At 40.5% G+C, this 24,260-nt stretch overlaps 3 protein-coding genes across 9 annotated transcripts in view; 1 reads left to right on the top strand and 2 right to left on the bottom strand.

Moving 5' to 3' along the window:
- The window catches only part of PUS7L (pseudouridine synthase 7 like), a 29,161-nt gene extending 21,430 nt beyond the window's left edge, over nucleotides 1-7,731 (bottom strand). Inside the window, exon 1 of the mRNA XM_037887829.2 lies at nucleotides 7,595-7,731. The gene's annotated coding sequence lies outside the window, so the exon portion shown is untranslated. The remainder of the gene's footprint in view (nucleotides 1-7,594) is intronic.
- IRAK4 (interleukin 1 receptor associated kinase 4) lies at nucleotides 27-23,679 on the top strand. 7 transcript variants are annotated; one of them, XR_005223643.2, is made up of 12 exons: nucleotides 27-174; nucleotides 684-848; nucleotides 3,624-3,769; nucleotides 4,118-4,312; nucleotides 5,357-5,517; nucleotides 8,831-8,895; nucleotides 10,662-10,776; nucleotides 14,646-14,755; nucleotides 17,867-18,050; nucleotides 18,979-19,041; nucleotides 20,115-20,210; nucleotides 21,910-22,046. XR_005223643.2 is itself a non-coding variant. In XM_027826409.3 (12 exons), the coding sequence occupies exons 2-12, from the start codon at nucleotides 688-690 to the stop codon at nucleotides 22,191-22,193; spliced, it is 1,392 nt and encodes a 463-aa protein (XP_027682210.1). In that variant the 5' UTR covers nucleotides 27-174; nucleotides 684-687; the 3' UTR covers nucleotides 22,194-23,679. The 7 variants fall into 7 exon arrangements, 5 of the variants coding, with proteins under 5 accessions (XP_027682210.1, XP_027682211.1, XP_027682213.1 ...); XM_027826409.3 differs by lacking the exon at nucleotides 20,115-20,210 and adding an exon at nucleotides 22,161-23,679 and having other exon boundaries at nucleotides 21,910-22,068; XM_027826412.3 differs by lacking the exon at nucleotides 20,115-20,210 and adding an exon at nucleotides 22,161-23,679 and having other exon boundaries at nucleotides 43-174; nucleotides 639-848; nucleotides 21,910-22,068.
- TWF1 (twinfilin actin binding protein 1) overlaps nucleotides 10,195-24,260 on the bottom strand; it is a 57,722-nt gene continuing 43,656 nt past the window's right edge. Inside the window, exon 9 of the mRNA XM_037887947.2 lies at nucleotides 10,195-10,325. Within this exon, the coding sequence (XP_037743875.1) occupies nucleotides 10,275-10,325 (51 nt within the window). The 3' untranslated portion in view covers nucleotides 10,195-10,274. The remainder of the gene's footprint in view (nucleotides 10,326-24,260) is intronic.

Below are 24,260 nucleotides of genomic sequence, written 5' to 3'. Positions count from 1 at the left end.
ACGCTGCCGGGCCGGATCCTGCACGGCCCCACTGTTGCGCCCCTGGCGGCGCTCGCCCCGCCCTAGTTGCGGCGCGGTACGAGGTACCCAGACCACGTGCTTCCTGCCCCCGCGAGTTCAGAGCCTGAGGCCCGATCCAGCAGGCCCGGGGATCCCGCCTTATCTGCCCTCGCTGTAAGTCCCGTGGCCGTCGGGCACCGCTCTCTACTCCGGGTCAGGGGGTGTGTGTGCGCGCCAGAGCCGGGTCCCAGGCAAGGCACTACGGCCCCGCAAACCTGACTGGGGGGGGGAATCAATAAGGTCACATGGTGAAGTAGGTTGGGTATGTACAACTTGTAAAACCTGTTTTGGGGCAGAAGACATGATGTGGAGCTGAGATGAAGGGGAGCTACGGGGAAGGGACTTGGAGATGGACATAAATGGAGGACTCCCCATATTTATATAGCACCTAACACAGTGGAGCTCTGGCCTAGTTAACTTCTAGTACCGCAATATAAATGTTAACGCAGGGGAAGTAGAAGAAAGAGCGGAAAGAGTAGTGGCAAGAATCAAGGGGATGAAAGCAGGCGATGGTGTGATTAAAAACCAGTGAATTAAAACGAGATAACTGTGAGTCTTATGCCTTATGTCAATTATAGTTTTAATTACAAACCTGGATTAAAAGGATGCAATGCATTTGTTAGGAAGATGAGCAAATCCATAACTCCTTCAACATACGTGCGCTGCATTGGCTATAAACTCATGATGCAGCTGGCTGATTTCATTGATCCACAAGAAGGATGGAAGAAGCTAGCAGTAGATATAAAAGACCCTTCTGGTGAAAACAGATACAACCAAATGCATATAAGGTATTGTATAAAAGTCATGCGAAAATAGAGTTGTTGTTTTTAATCAAATGCCACTTCCTCATTCCTGTGACTTGTAACAATTTCCATGTGAGGAGAGATTTAAAAGACTGGGACTGTTCAGCTTAGAAAAGAGATGACTAAGGGGGATATGACAGAGGAGTATAAAACCATGAATGTGTGGTGAAAGTGAATAGGGAAATGTTATTTACCCCTTCTGTCATAAATATAAACGGAAGGGTAACCACCTTTCTGTATACAGTGCTATAAAATCCCTCCTGACCAGAGGCAACATCCTGTTACCTGTAAAGGGTTAAGAAACTCAGCTAACCTGGCCAACACCTCACCCAAAGGCCCAATAAGGGAACAAGATACTTTCAAATATCTGGGGGGGGGTGAGGCTTTTGTTTGTGCTCTTTGTTTATGTGTTAGTTCTCTCTTGGGACTGAGAGAGGCCAGACAGAAATCCATCTTCTCCAACCCATCCTAATCCAAGGCTCCAATATTGCAACCAGTATCGGTAAGCCAAGCAAGGCGATTAGTTTATTTTGTTTTATGTGAATTTTCCCTGTATTAAGAGGGAGGTTTATTCCTGTTTTCTGTAACTTTAAGGTTTTGCCCAGAGGGGGATCCTCTGTGTTTTGAATCTGATTACCTTGTAAAGTATTTTCCATCCTGATTTTACAGAGGTGATTCTTTTACCTTTTCTTTAATTAAAATTCTTCTTTTAAGAACCTGACTGATTTTTCATTGTTCTTAAGATCCAAGGGTTTGGGTCTGTGTTCACCTGTACAAATTGGTGAGGATTATTATCAAGCCTTCCCCAGGAAAGTGGGTGTCGGACTTGGGGGGATATTTTGGGGAAAGACGTCTCCAAGTGGTCTCTTTCCCTGTTCTTTGTTTAAAATGCTTGGTGGTGGCAGCATACTGTTCAAAACCAAGGCACAGTTTGTGCCTTGGGGAAGTTTTTAACCTAAACTGGTAAGAATATGCTTAGGGGGTCTTTCATGCGGGTCCCCACATCTGTACCCTAGAGTTCAGAGTGGGAAAGGAACCCTGACACCTTCACATAACACAAGAAAACTAGGGGTCAGCTGATGAAGTTAATAGGCAACAGATTTAAAACAAACCAAAGGACGTACTTCTTCACACAACACACATTTAGTCTGTGGAAATCATTGTCATGAGTTGTTGTGAAGGCCAAAAGTATAGCTGGGTTCAATAAAGAAATAGATAAATTCATGGATAAGATTAAGTTTTTGTCATGGTTATTTTTAGTAAAAGTCACAGACATATTGCGGGCAATAAACAAAAATTCATGGAAACCTGTGACCTGTCTGTATCTTTTACTAAAATAAGGGGAGGGACTGACAGCTCCTGCCCCTGCTGTCTGTGGCAGCTGCTGACAGCTGCTGGGGCCCCACATCGGCTCAGAGCTACAGGGATGAAGCTGAAGCAAAAAATGTCATGGAGGTCTCTGAAAGTCATGGAATCCGTGAGCTCCATGACAAAATCTTATCCTTATTCATGGAGGATAGGTCTATCAGTGGCTATTAGCCATTTTACTTTATTTTAAAAACTGATTGTTTAGTCTCTTACTTGAGTTATTCACGTAAAGTCTCTTTCTTTAAGGACCCCAAAAGGAAGTGAGGGGTGGAATTGCCCATCCCCTCTTTATTTTGTCTACCAGCTGGGTCTAAATTCCAACAACTTTGGTTCCTTAATTTCTGGTTCCATATCTTCTTTTTACAAAGCATGATTTTAACAGCCCTTGAACCATATCAGCAGGCCCTTTTATTTGGATTAATTTAGTTTTTTTGTCTCCTTTTCATACCTTTTCCCAACAACATTTATTATTATAGGTTATTGTACGATCTTATAAACTTTCACATAATTTTTTTTTACAGTTGAGCTCACAATTAGGATAAATTTTTAAGCCCAATTGTTACGTATTTTTAGTACCCTTTTAACACTAAAGCCTCAATAGCCTTTCTGTAATAATAATCAAGTGGTGAAGACATTTAGTTAGGTTCAAGTTTCATTCAGTTTCTGTCCCTTTCAAGTTAAATAGTCCAAGCAAACTCAAAGTCAAAATGGAACAAAAATTATAAGAATTATTTTTATTTTGATAACACACCATGTAGTTGTTCACATATGCAGCAATATTGTGTGTATTTGGAAGAATGCTGCAAATGATCTGCACAGATGTATTTTAAAATTGGGTTTGTGATCTTTCTGATGAAAGAGATTTTTTTTCTGTATGTGTGTTCTTTGTTGTTGTTTACATTAGGTCTTGTTACCTTGCATTTTCTGGAAGACTTTATGAATAACTGAAGAACTAGTTGTACAATATCATGAATACCAAGGAAGTGAAACCTACCTGAGGGATTTAGTCAAGCTGTCTAAAATTTTTTAACAGCTTCTTAACTGGAACACCTAACAAACAGGTGGAAGAAACATTCTTTTTGCTAAATATTCAACACCCAGGCCCCTTCATTTGAGGGCTGAGAAGGCACCCAGTCCACTTACCTGGGTCTTCCAGCAGGACCCTCTAGCAAAAACAGGAAAAATAGATTTATTTTTCTACCATTAAAATATTAGGAATAAACAGGAGAAAATTTTTTTTTAAACTTTTCAGGTCTCCTGCCTATGCCATGAGGAAACACAGAAAGGGTGCAAACCTATCACCCTCCTCCTTCCCCACCCCGCCCACCCTACCTGTCTTTGCAGGTTGCTTCTTATTTAAAAAAGTAATTTGGTTTTAATTTGTCTTTTAAGGAGATTTGAAGGGCTAATAAAGATGGGAAAGAGCCCCACCTGCGAATTACTGTATGACTGGGGAACATCGAACTGTACGGTTGGTGATCTTGTGGAGCTATTGACCAGGAATCACTTCCTAGCACCAGCTAGCCTTTTGCTTCCAGGTAGTTCTGTTCTCCACAATATCTATATATTGCATTCTCCATTTACACAGATTTTTTTGTAACTTCACAGTAGCTTTCTATTTAAAAGAAATGAAATGACTAGCTTGTTTAAATGACAACTGAAGGTAGTTACATCTCTCCTGACTTATTTTTTTTTTAATAACAAAGATTAAGAGTAATTGTTTAGGACATTACAAGGGGCATACATTTTTAAATTTTAGACACATACAGAACATGTCACCTTTAGTGAAGGTTAGATCTGTCAGCCTTTACTAAATGCTGATGCTATGTAACCTATGATTTTCTGTTTCCCAGCACTCTTTGATAGATTTTTAATTTCATTTGCAGATGCTGTTAGGGGGACAGATGATGTTACGGTACCTCTTTCTTCACAAGAAACTATGCCTATACATGAAGAACAAGTGCCTGTACAGGAAAAACCAGTAATATCAGCAACACTTCTTTTAGCTCAGAGTGAGGGACAACCTTCAGCTTCTTCCTGCTTACCTCAAGAGAACAACAGTCTGCAACTTAGTGACACAGGTATGCACTTTGGTAGAATTAAATGCAGCTTCAGCTACTGCCTTCCATCATTACACACATCCTTGACCCAAGTTCTAGAAGTGAAAAGGACCTACAGCAGAACCTCAGAGTTAAGAACACTTCAGGAATGGAGATTGTTTGTAACTCTTGAACAAAGCATTCTGGTTGTCCTTTCAAAAGTCTTACAACTGAACAGTGACTTACTACAGCTTTGAAACTTAAACTTAACTGTGCAGAAGAAAAATGCAGCTTTCTCTTTATTTTTTTGATAGTTTACGTTTAGAACAGTACTGTACTGTATTTGCTTTTTTTGCCTCTGCTGCTGCCGCCTGATTGCATACTTCTGATCCCAAATGAGGGGGGTAGTTGACCGGTCAGTTCGTAACTCTGGTGTTTGTAACTCTGAGGTTCTACTGTATAGCAACCAAGGGGCCAGATTTTGATATGCCTTTGCAAGTCCCTGTAAAAAGCCGCCTACCCCTTGTCCAGTTTTTGTGCTGCCTGCACAACGGGATTTTGGCCTGTGGTCATCAAACTTCCAGTATGCATGCTCCATCTTGATATTAACAAGGCCACTGATGTGGAGTGTTGGATATAGAAGCTTCTAATTCCAGTGTGCTCTACATCAATGTTAGTGATGAGGTTGGACTGTTGGAGTACTTGCTTCATGGGCTACGCTTTAGTCTCCTGAGTTCTAAAATTAAAGCTGAATTGACTGTATATCTGGTTTCTTCCGCACAAGGAACTGGAAGATATTTGTACTCAAATTACCTGCAAGTAGTGAGCAAAGTTATCAAAGAATAGCTAACTCACTTGTAATTTGTTTGCTTTTCTTACTTTCTGGTGTCTGCTCAGAGACAGCAATTCTGGCTTAAAACTCGCAATGAATCCAAAATTAAAGCTCCACAATGCCATTATTTGTACTCTGGTAAATCTGTTGTTTAAACAGAGCAAAAGCAGGGAGATAGCCTCTTCACACACAAGTAGCTTAGAGTGAAATTGACCTTTCAGTTCCATCCTAAATGTGAAATGTTTTTGTTTCAGGTTTCCACAGCTTTTGGTTCCATGAGTTGAAAAATGTTACAAACAACTTTGATGAACGACCTATATCAGCTGGAGGTAATAAACTGGGAGAAGGAGGCTTTGGAGTTGTGTACAAGGGCTACATCAATGGCAGAATTGTGGCAGTGAAAAAACTTGCTGCTGTAAGTTGTCATAACTATTTTGTATGGGCGTTGTATGCTTTATGGTATTACTACTGTGTATTTTAAGTGGACATATTCAGTATTATTATAAGTGACCGGGATACTCCAGAATTTGACATCATTGAAAATTCAGTTGGGTGAGAATCTTTCTCAGATTTTAACTTCTTTTTTTTTTTTTTTTTAACGTATTATTCTTTCATCAAAATGTAAGTCACCTGTTGGGATTTTTAGTAACATAGGTTTTGCTATATAAGAGGTTAATGGTTCATCTACTGAGATGTTTGTCTCCAAAGGGGGCAATACCAGATGTTTCAGAGGATGGTGTAATTTTCCTCACCTACTGTGGTATACCAGATGATGCAGTAGTATGCAACTGACAGAGATGAATTGTAGAGGTTAATTTTTTCCTGGCCTGGTGATCAGTTTGTGCTCTGAAGTTTCAGAATGGATAGTGTCTGTAACTTTATTCTAGTTCAACTTAGGTGCTTCCAAGGTAAGATGTGAAAGCTCCATTTTAAAAAGAGTTTTCTAAAGGCCAAGAAACTATTGTAAGGAATAATTCAGTACTGGTAAGGATTGGAGCAATGATTTTATAAGTCTTTCCCATTCTGATTTCTGTGATTCTGTGCTTCAGATGTGTCTGGTCTTTGGGTTTTTGTTTTTTGTTTTTTTTTTAAGCTCTCTGCCTCATTACTGGGTGAGTGACCCCACAAGTTAAATATACATTACGTTAATATTTTGACTTTTATCTATTATACACTTGCTGGCTAAGTATAAATATTTACTTTTGTATTATTAAGCACAGTATTGCAATTAGAGGAAAAACAGGTGATCTAGCTTCTATGCTGACATCCTAGATCCAGTTATCTTCTAATCAAGGAAGTAAATAATAATGCTGTGATATCTCATTTTCAAGTTCCATTAAAAACCACACAGTAAAAAAATAACATTTGCTAAATGGGAAAGGACAGAATTGCTAAGGAAAGAATCTTTTCAATTCTTGAAAAATACTGGTTATTACATACTGTTCTCTGTTTTTAGCTTTTAAAGTAATTGACATTGTCATTCATGGGTATTCAGAGGGACAGTGTAACTAACATGTTTGTTTTGGAGGAGAATGTAGCTTGTCTCAAATTAGAAGTGAAAAAGATAAGCTTTTATCTGCATTATTGTGCTGCTATATCTTGAAACACTGAGTAAAATACCTTAATTTAAGGTTCAGCTGCCGGAATTTTGTGTAGGAGCCCAAATTTCTCTTTCCAAGGGCGCAGTCTTGTAGCTCGTGGTAAACTGAACAATGGGAGCCTAGTTCTACAGCCCTCTCCCCCACCAGTGGTCCCAGTGAAATCAGTGGGACCACTCAGGTTACAAACACATACAGTAAAACTGATCTGTCATACGAGGGGATAAACGTCTTTCTACAACCCTGTAAGAGTTCTGATATTACCCTAATATTTTACTGCTCCTTTTTATCCCAGGCCCTTGAGGCTCAGTGTCAAGACCACCACCTTGGCTGTAGAGGATTTGAAAATTTAAGAGGGAGAGAAGTCTACATAGCTACTTTTTTTTTGTTACTAAGGGGAGTGTTGCAAGTTCGGTGTGGAAGACCCAAAAGAAATTCTGTCATTCTAATCGGCATTTCAAAGGACAAGAGAATACTGTGTAACAATGATAAAGAATGACTGTATAGAGTCAATGATTCCATCACAAGTAGTGGCAAAATTTTACACACAAAATTTGGCACACTATAAACATCCGCAAGGGGGAAATGTAGAGAACATCCTTCATTGACCCCCTGAGAAAGGTCCCTGTTGCACAGAAGCCAAGTTATTTAGTCAAGGGGGTAAAAACCAGGGAGGGAAAAGAACTATTTAACTTACAGGAAAAAGTTGTCAAAAAAACAATTGGTATAAACTGGCTATGAATACATTTAGGCTAGAAATTAGAAGGTTTTCTAACCGTTGGAGGAATAAGGTTCTAGAATAGCCTCCCAATATTACTAGTGGGGGCAAACAACCTAATTAGTTTTAAGATAGAGCTTGACACATTTAAGAGTGAGACGGTATGATGGGCTTACCTGCCGAGGCAAGGGGCTGAGTTCAGTGGAACATGGGGTTCCTTCCAGTCCTGTGTTTTATGTTCCCTAAATCTCATGCTTCAGGGTTTCAGCTGGTCACCTGCAGGGAGTCAGGAAGGGAACTTCTCTCCCCATTGTATTCTGGGTTTTCTTTTCTTCTTCCTCTGAAACAGAAACAGCCACAGCTGGATATGGGACATGGTATGCAATGGGCCAGTTCTCCATGGCAGTACAGAGATTCTTTCTCAGATGCTTGGCTGGTGTGTCTTGCTCACATGCTCAGGATCAAACTGATAGCTATTTTTGGGATTAAGAAGTAAATTTCCACCAGGTCAGATTGGCAAGGGCCATGGGTTTTTTGCTGTGGCATAGGTAGGGATTGCTTGCTAGGATCATCCGGTTATATTTTACCAAATCAATTCCCTGCCATCGAAGGGGCCTCTGGTATTGGTGCATTCATTCCCTCCTATTCTCTGCCTGTGGTACACAGTAGTTTAATTTCCTGAGGGCTGTAATGTTTTGATTAGGCTCAGTATAGGGATAACCGAATGGGGTTTAATGACCTGATGTGCAGGAGGTCATAGAATCATAGAATATCAGGGTTGGAAGGGACCTCAGGAGGTCATCTAGTCCAACCGCCTGCTCAAAGCAGGACCGATCCCCAATTAATGGTCAGACTAGATGATCTGATGATTGCTTCTGGCCTTAAACTCTTATTCTGTAAGGTCACAAAGGAAATCTCTGCCAAGAATAGGATCCAGTTCCATGACTTTAAAGTGTGTGCCTAAATGTGGACTAAGGAAGTGGTTTGATCCCCCCTCGCCTCCAAGTGCTGAGCACCAACTAATTTCCATTGACTGCAACAGCTGTTATATAGGACTGGACAAATGCAATGAGCAGTATAGTGGAAAATAGGAAATTCCCTTGCAAGCATGTGGACATGGGTGGGGCTGCCCATCAGTTTATGCAGGAGGATGTTGGTTGGGGGAGATGGGGAGGGGAAGAGGTGTTTGCATCTGTGAGAGTAGCCACCTGAATATGAATCAGTACTGTCTTTCTGGGTCAGCAAAGACGTGTGATAAGGATGTTACATAGTACGTATTGTACTGCCAACTGTTTCAAACCAATTTTTTATGGTTTACAAAAAGAGGTGTCCCCAAGTAAGAGTTGCAATAAACTTGTTTTGTATGTAATATCACCTACGAAATTAATGGAGAACTAATATTTTCTTTGTAGATGGTTGATGTAAGCATTCAAGATCTGAAACAGCAGTTTGATCAAGAAATAAAAATAATGGCAAAGTAGGTACTAAGTCATGCAAATTTAGCATAACTGTAGGTATAGAGGATCTACATTTGCAGAGTTCTCCTTGTTAGCATGCTGCCTTAGGGTTTCATTACTATAGTTTTGCATGGGATAGTTTGGAAACTGTTAAGTGAAAACATTGTAAAACTATTGTGGATCTTTTCTGCTCAAGATAAAGGTTTAGGCTTATTATTAACTCTGCACAGTTTAGTGGTGCCATTGAGTTTGCAGGTTTGCAGGCTGTTAGCCAGTGTCGTGTATTTCCAAAATGCTTTGCATTTAGGCTAAGTTGTAAAACTGAACTGAATTCCTAGAATGCTTTGTAATCATGCTAAGCTTTATTGTAGAAATTTACTAATAGCTAAACTGTTCCAATGTTTGTTCTCCGTATGTGTGGAGTCTGTCAGAAATAAGATGTATGTTCTGTTAAGGAATGTTGTTGTATACAAATTGTATTGGGTACCATTAGCACAAAACAGTTCATGTCTCTATATGCAACTTGTATTCTATAGTCTACTACAAACTTTTTGGCCAGAGGGCCACATTGGGCTTCCAAAATTGTATGGAGGGCTGGTTAGGGGAGGCTGTGTCTCCCCAAACAGCCAGGCGTGGCCCGGCCCCTGCCTCCTATCCGACCCTCCTGCTTCTCGCCCCCTGACGCCCCCCCCTTTTTCCCCTGTTCCCTGTCGGCCCCCCTGGGACTCCTACCCCATCCACCACCCCCTGTCCCCTGACCACCTCCAGACCCCCCCATCCCTGACTGTCCCCTGCTGCCCCATCCAACCCCCCCTCTCATTCCTGACTATCCCCCTGGGACCCCTGCCCCATTCAACCCTCCTGTCCCCTGACAGCCCCCCCAGGACTCCTACCCCATCAACTCCCTCCTCTGTTCCCTGTCGGGCTCCCTGGGACTTCTGCCCCATCCGCCACCCGCTGCTCCCTGTCCCCTGACCACCTCCGGACCCCCCCATCCCTGACTGTCCCCTGCGCCCCATCCAACCCCCCCTCTCATTCCTGACTACCCCTCTGGGACCCCGCCCCATCCAACCCCCCCTATTCCCCGCCCTCTGACCGCCCCGACCCCTATCCACACCCCCCTGACCGCCCCGACCCCTGACCACCACCCCGAACTCCCCTACCGTCTACCACCCCCCCACACCCCCCCCCCCCGCTGCTCCCTGCCCTCTTACCATGCAGCACAGAGCACCGGGTCAGGCTGTGGCTCTGCAGCTGCGCTGCCTGGCTTCCCAGAGCGCTGCGCCGGGGGCGCGGTGCACTGAGGCTGCGGGGGTTGGGGGACAGCAGGGGAGGGGCCAGGCAGGAGGGTCCCGTGGGCTGGATGTGGCCTACGGGCCGTAGTTTGCCCACCTCTGGTCTACCAACATCTGGAATGTTGTTGCATATGGTTGGTACACGTCTTCGCACCCTGAAAAATAGTTATGAAGCTAGATTAAAGAAAGGGGAGTAAGGTATATTAATCTTCTACTTGTCATAAACAAGTGGACTATAACTATAGGTCAAATTAAGTTCTCACTTTGAGACGGACTGAACTGCTACAACTCTGTTTCGCAGAGATTGATAATGTATGAACCTCTCTGGTTATGCTGATCTACCTTTGATTAATAAACTAATTGAGCTGAGTTATCTGATGTCTTACTAATCAATAATCCACACCAAACCACTAACAGGACTCAACTTTTTTTTCTAAATGTTAGAAGTATCATGCAGCAGAACTAATTATTAAGGTTTCTCTTTGCCACAGGTGTCAACATGAGAACCTAGTAGAACTGCTTGGTTTCTCAGGTGATGGTGATCAGCCCTGTCTGGTTTACGAATACATGCCCAATGGTTCATTGCTTGACAGATTGGCTTGTCTGGTAAGTGAGATTTATTATTACTTTTCTAACTTTGTCTTCTACTTCTGTCAATGACTAGAAGTTTATTCTAATGTCCTTGAGACACTGATGGATTTGAAGTGGTCAAGCTATGATATTCTACTTCCAGCTAGAAGGCAAATACAGTTAACATTTTATACAAACATATTAACTTATTAGGAGATCAGATATAATATTAATTAATTAGAACAAGCTAGACCATTGTCCTTAACAACCTGTCTGAAAAATGGCAGCTCCCCGAGAGACTGAAAAAAGTCTGAAAGTTTTGTGAAATGTTTAAAAACCTGTAAGTTTATCAGTGAGTGCCAGAGTTCTTTGTTTGGTTTTTAAATGGCATCGTTCATAGAGCAATCTATTATCTTTTGTGATAAGTTGTGGTCTTCCCACCCTGTCCATTGTAACCATTTTTGTCAGGCATAAGTGTTTGTTTCTTGCTCTAGTCTCTGTCCTTGTCACATCAGTTGAAACTTCCAGAGCATGGGAGTCAGTGTCAAAAACCGTAAACCAGGCTTAGCAAGCCGAAGAGCAGTATTTAAGCAATAAATATTGTCTGTATTTAAGAAATAAATATTTTCTGTAAGTAAAATTCTTCCTTTTGATGTAGGGAAATGACTTACCGTGGAGGCTTGAGCCTCTTAGTAACAAATGCCATCCGTGTTTGGCAGGTGTGCAGCTACCTACATGAGGGAGAAAATGTTCCCTGGCACAGAAATGTCAGTTTGATTTACAGATGTAACTTACAGTATGAACATGAGAAGAAACGCTTCTTACTTCATGTGGTTTCCTAGTATGGTGCTGAGCCAAATGAGCATAGCTTCCTTCTAACTATAATCTAGTATTGCCCCTTTAGAAGACTTCAACAACAAAAAATAGTGGGTTAGTAATAAAACTAGTTGTTCAAAGATTATAAAGTGACAGTATACACATTCATCTCAAGAACTTCCTGTTCAGGAAAAGAGACCTGAAAGATCACATCTTTCTGATGTTGGTGACTGGTTTCTTTTGCATTAGTCTCAAGAGGGAAACAACTGTCTAAGAAAATACAATCATTTAAGAAAAACTATAATGTAACTTTTAAATGGACCTTACATGTACACATGAAATAAGCAAGCTAACCACTATGTCCGTGTTAAGATTCTAAATGCCAGTCAAGTCTACACACAGACTTGCACCAGTTTCAGAAAAGGTGTTTGTTGGGGTTTTTAAAAAAACGGATTTAGTTAAACCAGTGCAAGTCTGCTTATAGATATTCTTTATTTTGGTTTAAGAGTAGCTTATTTCAGTTTAGCTTAATCCTGTAGAAAACTGATCAAGCTAAACTGAAATAAGGCCTAGCGTAAAACACAATCTCACTGTTTTTACTAAAGGTAAACTTTAACTTTAAACTTTAAACAAATTTAGTTAAACTGGTGCAAGCCCCAAACTAAGCCATTATAAATCAGGGTTAACCCACTATAAGAGTGTCCACTTACATTTGTATCAGTTTAGTAAAATCATATTAAAAACTGACTTAAAACGAATGTAACATCTGAGTGTAGACAAGTCTTAAGTGTCTTGGTGTACAGACTTGTGCCAGTGTAAATAAATGTTTAAAAACAACTAAAAAAACACTTTAAACTGATGCAAGTTGGCTTGTAGACAAGCCTCTTTCTTTGGAAGAGGTGTGTGTGAAAATCTTTTGCTATTTGTCTCTGTAACCTCAGGAATCAGCACTAGGGAAAGAGGAAGCTGGGCAGAGCACTCCTAGTCTGAAGGGGAGGCAGAAATAGGCCAGGCCCTTGCATGTAAGGGAGAGAGAGCAAGCTTATTCCCTATTATGTCCCCAAGGCTTCTCCGTCCAATGACTAGAGGGGGAAATGGGTGGTTGTCAGAATGTTTATTATGCTTGCTGACTTTCAAGAATTCCCATGGGTACTTGGCACTGCTTTCTTGGCTCATCCCCTTCACTACACAGAGCCTAGGCTGAGATGAGCTGGAGAAAGGGGATTCATGCCAATCCTTTTCCCTAGGTGGCTGACTGGGTATGGATGGGGGGGGAGTTAAATGTCCCCATTCTCCCAGCCCAATTAGTGCCATGAACTAAAGTGAAAATCTTGTGCTGGTAAATTGTATGTTTGCAATCATTTATTGAAGGAACATTAGCTTTTCACTTTGTCATTCATGTTCATAAAGATGTTTATTGACTGGAACAATTTGCTTTGGTTGTGTAGATGTGATGTTGCGACTGCTGTGGCTGAAATAAAATATAGGATGTAATTGTTGCCGATGTAGTTAGCTCTTTGTTTTGCAATTTGGTGATTGCCGGTATGTAGGAAAGAGCAAGTTTTGAAACAACCTAATGCAGTTCTTAAAATAAAAAGGGGTGGGAAGAGGAAATGTAAACTGACAAATCTATATATTGCTACACAAGTGAAGAAAGAGAGAAACATTTATTAGTCTTTAAAATGACCTACTGAAAGCAGCTAAAACTGTCAGACCAATGTTGAAAGCAATGCAAGAGAAATGAAACATATCAGATTATTATCACTTCAGATTTTAATACATCCAAATGAGTTTGCCCTAATTACAAAGTCAGGTCTTTCATTATCCTAAAATGTTTCCTCTTCCCTAGGTCACTTGAGAGATCAGGAAAAAGTGTTAATGACCTAATGATAAACAGTGTCTCCTCAAGTTTATTTGGCATCCAAAACCTACTCTCTGGAGTTTGGATCTTGATCTGTCATATAGAATTGTTTGTTGGGGCTTGCTGTGTTCTGTCAGTACTGAGGGATTCACAAGGGATGGTTAAAATCTAAAGTGTCTGCTATCCGTTTAGCACAGAAATTAATTGGCCTCAAGTGGAGTGGTGATAGATGTACCAGTGATATAAATAATATTTCTGTGTCTTCTGTTTTAAAGATCATCAGTCTTTTGAGATTGCAGAGGCAAGCTTTTTAAATTTTTATTCCTGAGTTGCTGAAACCAACTTTTTATAGACTATAGTCTCTTTACTAAACTCCATGTAATCTTCCTGTTTTAGACCCAAAAGGAGAGAGAAGCAAAATGAACACGTAATCTCTTACTTTTTTCATGCTTCCTCCCCACCCCCATTTTAATGATACACAAGTGTCTTAGTCACTAGGGGCCACATTTTAAAATGTATTTAGGTGCCTTAAGATGCAGATGGGCACCGAGGCATTTTTGAAAATCCCACTAAATGCCTAACTCCCATTGATTTCAAGTCTTTCCATTGACTTGGGATCAGGCCTCTGTACTTCTATTCAAGAGTTTAATGCAGCACTAGGAGGCCTTCATCTGTCTTCTAATATGTTGCAGCCACTTTTGATTGTATCTGATCACTGTGTTCCCCTTTCAGGAATAGAAATGTTCCTGGGTCAGAAATCGGACCATGTCTGCACTCCAGGGACTAGAGCAGCACAGCTGCCGTACCATAGTGTAGATGCAGCCTACAGTGACGGAAGGGATTTTTCTGTCACCGGAGGAACACCACCTCCCCGAGTAGTTAAGTTGACATAAGCGTTCTTTCATTGAGCTAGCTGTGGCTATACAGGGGTGAGGTAGGCATAGCTGTGGGACTCAATGGGTTTTTTTCACACCCCTGAGCGCTGTAGACATGTCGACCTAAATGGTAAACATAGACCAGACCTCAGACTTACCAGTTACTATTACAAGCACATTTTTTTGGGGTGGAGAGCGGAAACTGATGTGGTGAATGAAGAATAAAGGAACGTGTACTAACTAGTCCTACATAGATCTACCTCCTCTTCTGGGACACACATTTGTAAATCAAATACATATATTGATGTCTTTTCACTCTTTCCTTCCCCCTCCCCCCACTTTTCTCTTTTAAGGATGACACTGCACCAATTCCTTGGAGTACAAGGTGTAACATTGCTCAAGGTACAGCAAATGGCATCAGCTTTTTACATGAAAACAATCATATTCACAGAGATGTTAAAAGGTAAAAGCTGCTAACGCTCAATAATGCCCACAGATTTTTCACGGAGTGCATTTTAGAGAGAGTAGAGAAGAGAATGGACTAGGAGATGAGTGATGTATGTCCTCTTTGCCAAGGTAGCCTAGTTCTTACAAACACCACTTTGATAGAATTCTTATCACAATGTTTTCTATTTTTCTGTATCAGGACTGTTTACCTACGATTTTAAGGCCTGTTTGTCAGTCATTTTAAAGACAACTTTATTTATGTAGTGATTTACCTATGAGAATATCAGAACATCTCTGTGTATACAGAACAGTTTTATGCAAAGTAATTGACCCCCAGATCTTTTCACATTTTCCAAAGTATCGTAGTGGCTTTGCAACTTACTCTTCGTTATGCAGTCTTTCTGGATTTTGTTTTATGCCTAACGCTTGCACTGTGTGAGCATACTTTCTTCCTTTTGAGTATGGTGTCTCTTTCCAAAGTCTGTTTCATCTTTCCTCCACAAATGAAATCTTAGTGAGACTGAACAGACCTGCAAAACGTCACTTCAAAAATTACTCAAGGACATGAACTTTTCCTGCGAAAGAGTCCTGTCATACTATTTTTGGGTCTGTGCTGCAAAGACGTGACCAGATGAGAATTTCCACAGCTAGAGTTCTAAAACGTTGCTCCTGTCAAGGTGGCGTGAGCTGCCACCGTAGAACAGACGATGTGTGATCCCTGAGTGTATCCAAAAGTCAGTTCTTGTCTAACTGCAACTAATCTAACTGCAACCAGTGTAAGAGCATTTGCTGGTCACTACACATGCCACTTTAGTAGTGCTGCACCATGACAGCTTCGATAGGGGATTTTTCAGCTGAAAAACCTCTTTTCTGGAGCATTTCCTCTGAGTACCTCCTTTGAGTTATTGCTATGTTTAATTAAAAAACCTCTGTAATGGAGACTGGCTTTAATCAAGTTTGCATGCCAGTGGTGTACAAAGGAAGTGGACTCTTCCACTTACTTGTTATCCCCAAAGTAATTTCTGCTATATCCAGCTCTTAGAGCTAAATTTTTGTGTAGCGTTTTTCAGAGTAGCAACGCAGTTCAGCTGTTTCAAGAAATGCCTGGGAAGGAATCAAGCCACATACCTGAGGGACAAGCATCTTAGACCTTGAGAAGGATTGTGACTGGCTGAACTGTAGGATAATGTCCTGAAGAAGTCCTGTCTCCCGCAACACTCCTGCTGAGTCCAGTTCACCTCAACCCTGCAGTCCTCTCTGGGTGCTGGAAAAAGGGAGTATTCTTACTCCAGCTCCCACCCCAAAGGCTCCTTGCTGCTTTGACTCTGTGTGTCAGAACCACCCCTCTGCTCAAGCTTCCCAGCAGCTGGAATTTCTGGGGAACAGAGTGTCTTCTACTTTACCCCTCCTCTGGTCTCCTGACCTCTGTGAGAGGGAGTTGTTCTCCCTTTGTACCACTTTGTCCTCCTTTCCTCCCCGGCTTGGACTCTGTTTTTTGTCTTTTTCCACAGTGAATAGCTCAATGAGAGAGTGTGACTGCTACCACTGATAGTTTTTCCATGCAGAAAGAGCACCGTAAACAAGACAATTCTTGTTTTAATTTCTATGTTCATGGGTGTAATGAATAGCTGTGGAGAAATCAAACAAGGTTCTGGTCAGTCTTCACATTGCTGCAGTTTGGGGAAACTGAATATTAACAGAGGCATGAGGATGGGGTCTCTGCAGATTTGGGAAGCCATCACTGAATTGTTGTTTTCATTGTTGCTCTTAACTCTTGATTGTGTTGTTGTATACAGGAAAAAAGTAGGTTGGTCTTTTGTAGTTGGACACAATCACAATAGAACTCGCTTCCATTCTGCTCTGTGAAGCATATCAAATTGTGGTCTCTCTTATAAGCTGCTTGCCTTCTCAAGCTGAGAAGAAACTATGACTTCCTTAAAAAGTTGTGGTTTTTTTCACATATGGTGTTCCCACTGGCCTATTTGGGAGTTATGTGCATCACGCATTGGTGGATGGACCCTTGGTTAGTGTTTGGCCTGTTGCTGTGATCGTGTATTAGGGATCCTTTTATAGCTGGTCTATTTTTTAAGATTAAGGCAGCTAGTAATCTTTCATAAGTGATGGTTGTGCTTAAACATTTTGCTTAGAAGGCTCTAAGAGTAAAACTGAGAGGGTGGAGATAATAATGTTTCTAATAGGCTTCGTTTATTTGAGATGTCTCCTATGGATCTCTTACGGTTCCAGTAGTATGTTCATAAAATGGAGAGATACTGCCTAGGTTTTGAGGTTCTTTAATCCTGTCTCAGGTTCAAGAAGCCAAAAATATTTAAATTTAAAAACAGTAAAATATATATCTACATTCAGTAAAAAGTATGAGTATTTTTCCTTTCATTTAGCTTAGCCTAGTTCAGTGCAGTTTTTCTTTGAGGCAACTAATGACTTATATGCATGGAGTGGTGTTGTAACTGTGTTGGTCCCAGGATGTTAGAGATCAAGTGGGGTGAGGTAATATGTGGACATGCCTAGGTGACTTCCCTTAACTTGGTATGTTCATGCCTCAAGGGGAAAATAAACATTGTTGTATTCCTTCTGCCTCCTTAGTAATTTTTGTTGGCTCGTGGATATGCACCAAAAGCAGTTCTTTGGTGTTTTGTGTAGGATAGGCTAGAGAATCGAGAAGGTTTTGTGGAGGATTCTACATCAGGAACTTTACTAAAATTAACAAGGCTGTACAGTTTCGCTTAAAGGAGGAGTATTCAAACTGTGCCTAGAATTTTGGGATGTGAATGTAACGGGATTAGTAGCCTTTAAATAGTTTCTGTACTTTAGTTTTGCTCCCTCTTAGTCTCCAGGAGAGCTTGTGCGTGGATTAGTCTGCTGGCCAGCCAGTTACTGATTTATTTAGTGAGCAGTTTGTTTTGATAGTTATGGTAGACTCCCATCAAAGATCACTTGCCTATATTTTGCTACTAAAGTAAATCATCAACTTCAGTGAGTTCTCCAGATTCCAAATATCAGTTAAAATAGTGATTACAGTTCAGGTACAGATGTTTAAATGCTTTTTAAAGTGAGACAGAAAACACAGAGTTACTCCACTACTACAGAGAACATTATTTTTGTTTTTCAGTGCAAATATCTTACTAAATGAATTATTTGTGCCAAAAATTTCTGACTTTGGACTTGCAAGGGCATCCGTGAAATTCACACAAACCATCATGACTGATAGAATTGTGGGGACAGCAGCCTATATGGCACCCGAAGCCCTGCGTGGAGAGATAACACCCAAATCTGATATTTTCAGTTTTGGTGTGGTGAGTAGCAAATAGAAAACTGTTGTACTTTCTAATTAATGAGAACTGGCGTTTGAGTCTATTACTGGTGGCTGCTGTTTTCCTGAAAAGTGAGTTTGATGGTGTGGAACATCAATGTAAGATCACAAACTTAAGTTCCAGTTATCTTAAATACCAGCTTTACAATCCTTAAGATTACATTTATATGTTAAATATGGTTTCCACTAGCACAGTTTATAACAGGGAACTGGTTCTCCTACTTTTCTGCTTTTGAAACAAACAACCCCAAACCTGAACGCTGTGTGCTGCTGAAGGATAGTAATTGATGCTTGCTCGTAAGTCAGCATGAGTGGAGGGTTAGTGCTTCTTGCTCTACCTGAGGGGTATTCAGGAAAGTGGTGAACCCAAATCTGAACAGATTATCCAGCATCACAAGAGCTGCCAACGCCTGCTTTCCAACTATCAGCTTGGGGGACAAAAAGACAAGGAAAATGTTTAAGTACCTGAAAAATACCTATCGTCTGCTGGGGAGGGAAGGGGGCGTGAATAGGAAAAATGAACACCACCATATGGGGTCGGGAAGAACTCCAGGGAATGCCCATACTGCACACGAGGTGAAAATGGAAGGGAAATAGAAATGGGGTGACAAACCAATTTCGCCCATCAGTTAGGCAGGAGAGGGAGAAAATGGAGACCCTCATTAGGTGGGATGGGGTGAGAGAAGACAAGGAGTTCACTTGCTCTTCCAAAAATGGGAAAATGAGAGAGGCAGGAGTCAGCCAGTTACGTCCACAAATGTGCTCTTCTTTACAAGCTGTGATCCTAGGGACTTGTACTTGAAACTGTTATTAATATAAACTGAAGATCTTGTTCCTTTGTTTCAAATTATTTGTGTGTTAACTGTTTCTGGATGCTTTCCTAGCTGTTACCTCTTTTGGGTTTCTTGTAGGTTTTACTGGAAATAATAACGGGGCTTTCGCCAATAGATGAAAACCGGGAGCCACAGTTACTGGTACTGACTTTTTTTTCTCCTCATCCCAGAATTGTTTTATAATAAACCATAGTTTCCAGATTGAAGAAGTCCCAGCTTTGTCACCCAGGAGGTACTGACGGTGCATCCAGTTGCTATGCCAAAGTCTGTTTCAGGAGTACTGCAGGAACCCTTGTTCTTGAGCTAGTGGGAGAGAGTCTAATCAGGAATAGGAAAAACACAAGGCCAGTTTTGAGGAAGCTGCCCTATCCTACCCTCTGGGCCACAGGTGACACATTGCATCAACATCTGGGAAAAAGGCCTCAACAAGTCCATAGAAATAAATCCTTTCCTAACAAAAGAAAGGAACCAGTCACACTCCATCATGCATCCTTCATAATTTCCTGAGGTAAATTTAGTTATCTCATGGCAGCTATCACATCTTTGTTTTGCAAACAGGAGAATTGGGGAACTCAGTAAGGGACTGTTGAGCCTTAACTGGGTTAAAAGTTCACAGCTTGTGTTACATCTAAAAGCAGAAAATTGCTTTACAACTTCTATTTAAAATGGAATTTATAGTGAACTAATTAACTTATACTAAGTTTGTATTAAAAGAACATAGGGATGCAACCCCATATTCCTGGTGTCTCTACATCCCCCACTGCCAGATGCTTCAGAGGGAGTGAACAGAAAAGGGCAATTATTGAATGATACATCCCCTGTTGTCCAGTCTCAGTTTCTGGCAGGGGGAGATGGAGTATGGGATTGTATCCCTGATGATCGTGGTGAATAGGTCCATCAATGGCTATACCCAACAAACTTATGTAATCCTTTTCTGAACCCAGTTATTCTTTTGGCCATCACAACATCCCCTGGCAATGAGTTCCACAGGTTGACTGTGTATTGTGTGAAGAAGTACTTCCTTATGTTTGTTTTAAACCTGCTGCCTATTAATTTCATTGAGTGACTCCTGGTTCGTGTGTTATTTACCCCTTCGCATAATACTTCCCTGTTCACTTTCTCCACATCTTTCATGATTGTATAGACCATCATATCCCCCCTTAGTCGTCTCTTTTCCAAACTGAACATTCTCAGTCTTTTTAATCTCTCCTCAGATGGAAGCTGTTCCATACTCCTAATCATTTTTGTTGCCCAATTCAAATGTATCTTTTTTTGAAATGGAGCGACTAGAACAGTATGCACTATTCAAGGTATGGGCATACCATGGTTTTATATAGTGGCATTATGATATTTTCTGTCTTATTATCTATCTCTTTCTGAATGGTTATTAATGTTCTGTTAGCTTTTTTGACTGCTGCTGCACACTGAGCAGATGTTTTCAGAAAAATAACCACGATGACTCCAAGACTTCTTTCTTGAGTGGTTATCAACTAATTTAGACCCCATCATTTTGTATGTATAGTCGGGATTATGTTTTCCAATGTGCATTACTTTGCACTTATCAGCTTTGAATTTCATCTGCCATTTAGTTGCCCAGTCACCCAGTTTTGTGAGATTCCTTTGTAATTCTTTGTAATTTGTAGTCAGCTTTGGGCATTACCATTTTGAGTAATTTTGTATTGTCTGCAAACTTTGCCACCTCACTGTTTACCCCTTTTTCCAGATCATTTATGAATATGTTGAACAGCACTGGTGCCAGTACAGATCCTTGGGGGACCCCACTATTTACCTCTTTTTCCATTGTGATACTATCCATTAATTCCTGTCCTTTGTTTCCTTTCTTTTAACCAGTTACTGATCCATGAGAGGACCATCCCTATTATCCCATGACTGCTTACTTTGCTTAAGAGCGGTTGGTGTGGGACCTTGTCAAAGGCTTTGTGAAAGTCCAAGTACAGTGTATCAACTGTATCACCTTTGTCCACATGCTTGTTGACCCCTCAAATAATTGTAATAAATTGGTGAGGAATGAATTCCTTTTACAAAAGCAGTGTTGTCTTTTCCCCAACATATTGTGGTCATCTATGTGTCTGAAAATTTTGTTCTTTACTGTAGTTTCAACCAATTTGCCTGGTACTGAAGTTAGGCTTACCAGCCTGTAATTGCCAGGATCGCCTCTGTATTCCTTTATAAAAATTGACATTACATTAGCTACCCTCTAGTCATCTGGTATGGAGGCTGATTTAAGCAATAGGTTACATATCACAGTTAATAGTAGTACAATTTAATATTTGATTTCCTTTGGAACTGTTGGGTGAAGAGGCCTGGTGACTTAATACTGTTTAGTTTATCAATTTGTTCCAAAACCTCTTTTATTGACCCCTCAATCTGGGACAGTTCCTCAGATTTGTCACCTAAAAAGAATGGCTCGGGCATGAGCATCTCCCTCACATCTTCTGCAGTGAAGACCAATGCAAAGAATTCATTTAGCTTCTCTACAATGGTCTTGTCTTCCTTGAGTGCTCCTTTCGCACCTTGATTGTCCAATGGCCCCACTGATCGTTTGGCAGGCTTCCTGCTTCTGCTGTACTTAAAAAAATTGTTGTTAGTTTTTGTGTCTTTTTGCTAGTTGCTCTTCAGATTATTTTTTGGCTGCCTAGTTATATTTTTACACTTGCCAGAGATTATGCTCCTTTCTATTGTCCTCATTAGGAGTTGATTTCCAATTTTTAATGGATGTCTTTTTGCCTCTAACCGCCTTTCCTAGTCTGCTGTTGAGCCATGGTGGCATTTATTTTTTTTTTTTTTGGTCCTCTACATGTGTGCACACACATGCACGTGTTTAAAGCTTGTGTCTTTTACCAACCGAGGTTGATCCAATAAAAGATATTACCTCACCCACCCTATCTCTCAGTAAAATGTAAAGTACTCACAAGTTTAAACCTCACTGCTCCTTTCAAAAAGTTGTTCTACTCAAAACAGTTTTAACACTACCAAATTCTCTTACAGTTAAGTATCAAAGAAGAAATTGAAGATGAGGAAAAGACCATTGAAGATTATGTCGATGAAAAAATGAGTGATTGGGACGCCATTTCCATTGACAAAATGTATTCAGTTGCTAGTCAGTGTCTGAATGAAAAAAAGAACAGGAGGCCAGACATTAAGATGGTACGTGGATTTTCACTTTAAGGTTTGTTTGGCCAATATATTTTGTATGCTGGTGGTAATATAACTAATTCACATCTGTTCTACTTTTGCAGGTCCAGCAGCATCTACAAGAGATAATAGCCTGATATCTGTTTCTTACCAGTTTGGTGCTATTCCTGCATTCCAGGCTTTTGTGGCCTCTCTGTGCAATCTGTTGTTGGCTTTTCACCACTGTGCCTTCTTTCCTTGAAAGACCAGGCAAGGAACTTTCTCAAAGACTTTATGCTTTAGTCATTTAAGGGAGTTGATGTCCCATTAAAACAACGGATATCTTAAATCACTTCTATAAGACTTTCTTCAGTAGCTGGAGAGAGCAAGAACGTGGAGGTTCTTTTTATGGCAACACATTGTGCTTCTGCCATACCATCTCCACTTCGTTTTCTAAATATATTTCCTGACTAGAATCCAGGCTTCTGCAGCTCCCTGGGTAACACGTACCTGTTACAAGGAGACTATGTAAACAAATCGATGACTGGTAAATTGCTTCTAAGCAGAAAGACTAGCCCTTTTCGGTTTCTACTCTAAGCAAAAACATTTCAAACTGAAGAGGTCAGTCTGTATTGCTCTCGGACAGAGTTCAGGTAACCTGCATTAATCTGTTGTTCCATGTGGTCATAGAGTCAGAGTTCAAGGCCAGAAGGGACCAGCAGATCATCTAATCTGACCGGCTCTATATCACAGGCCAGCACCCGCACACATCATTTAAAAAAAACATCCCTTCCTGACCCCTGCAGATGGCCAGCTGAAACCCTGAAGCATAAGCTTTGAAGAATGTATGATATAAACTGGAAGTGAGCCCCAAGGCTGCTGAGCTCAGCCCCCCACCACCATAAGCAACCTTGTCATACAGTCACACTTGTTAATTTGTCCAGCTCTTTCTTAAAACTACATGATCTTGATAATACCCATTTAAAACAAACTGAGCTACTTTGCTCAATGTTTTAACTTACGTTGGGAATCGAAATTAATGTGAAGTCCCTTTGGCAATAGCTATAAATATAAGCTGCCATCTGTGAGTTTGCAGATTTGTGTTTTTAAAAAGCCTACATGGGTGCAGTGGTATTTACATGAAAGCATATTTTGCAGTCTTTTTTTTTTTTAACAAGTAAAAGGAAAAGCTGCAGAGCAGTGCAAATTGAGAGTAGAGAACTGAGAATTGATAGGTGTGGGTTTGCTTTTACTGACTCATATGACCTAATGACAAGCCATTTCATCTCTATTCCTCAATTTCCCCATTTAGGAAAAAGCTATTTGACCTGTTTTTGTAGTACTCTCAGATCCTTGGAGAAAATGCTGTATAAATGTAAAGTATCATTAATACTCATTTTGTAAGTGATCAGTATAGTGCCACTTTACAACCAACTTGCATTGTCTTCACATCCAATAGCTGAGTTTAATTTAAGAGCTTATATAGACTAAAATGACTTGTGTACTTGAAAGATTTTATAATAAAAGAATATATGATGGACCAAACCACAGGCTAAGAATAACCTACATTGATCTTGTATAAATATGCTACTGTTTGTAAATAGAAGATATGAATTTCAAATAAACTTTCCTTTTTGCACCTGCCATTCATTCAGCTCTTTCTTGACAACTTACTGTGCATAGAAAACAATTGAACAAACTGAAATCCATACTTGTGATGGAACAAGAACAATAGAATTTAGGGCACTTCAAATCAGAGTAGAGTAGATTGACCTCTCTCCATTAAAGGTGTGGTACGTGTCATTTTCAAATTAGTAATTATATTAGTAAACAAATTCTCCCATACAGCTAATAAGTCCTAAAGTGCCTCTTTAAATAAATGGACTAACATGTACATCTAAATACAAATTAACTTTAACATTGTTATGGTGGGTGACTTAAATTGAGCATAGGTTAAAGGGTTTTAACATGAGTCAGAATAAACCATAATTGTTAATATATATTCTTACTACTAGAGTGTTATGCAGCTTTGGGAAACAGTCACTTTGTAGCTCTGGTGCTAGAATTGGAGGTGTCTGAGGACCCTGAATGAAGCTCAGGCTGATTGGGAAGAGATTCCTGTTAAGAACTGAACTTTACAAAAATGAAGAATAGCGGATTGTGAAGACAGAAAGTAAAGATGGCTATAAGAAGGCAGAAAAAGTCTCTCTGAGCACTTCTTGAGG

Source organism: Chelonia mydas, chromosome 1, assembly GCF_015237465.2.
Source record: "Chelonia mydas isolate rCheMyd1 chromosome 1, rCheMyd1.pri.v2, whole genome shotgun sequence".
NCBI classification, from domain to species: Eukaryota; Metazoa; Chordata; order Testudines; family Cheloniidae; genus Chelonia; species Chelonia mydas.
The sequence above is the reverse complement of the archived record's forward strand: the minus strand, read 5'-3'. Positions and strand labels throughout refer to the sequence as shown.

Coding starts and splice junctions, on each gene's coding strand:
- IRAK4 (XM_027826409.3), top strand. CDS start 688: ATGAGCAAATCCATAACTCCTTCAACATACGTGCGCTGCATTGGCTAT. Junction 14,756..17,866: donor ATTCACAGAGATGTTAAAAG/GTAAAAGCTGCT, acceptor TTTGTTTTTCAG/TGCAAATATCTTACTAAATG. Junction 18,051..18,978: donor ATATTTTCAGTTTTGGTGTG/GTGAGTAGCAAA, acceptor GGTTTCTTGTAG/GTTTTACTGGAAATAATAAC.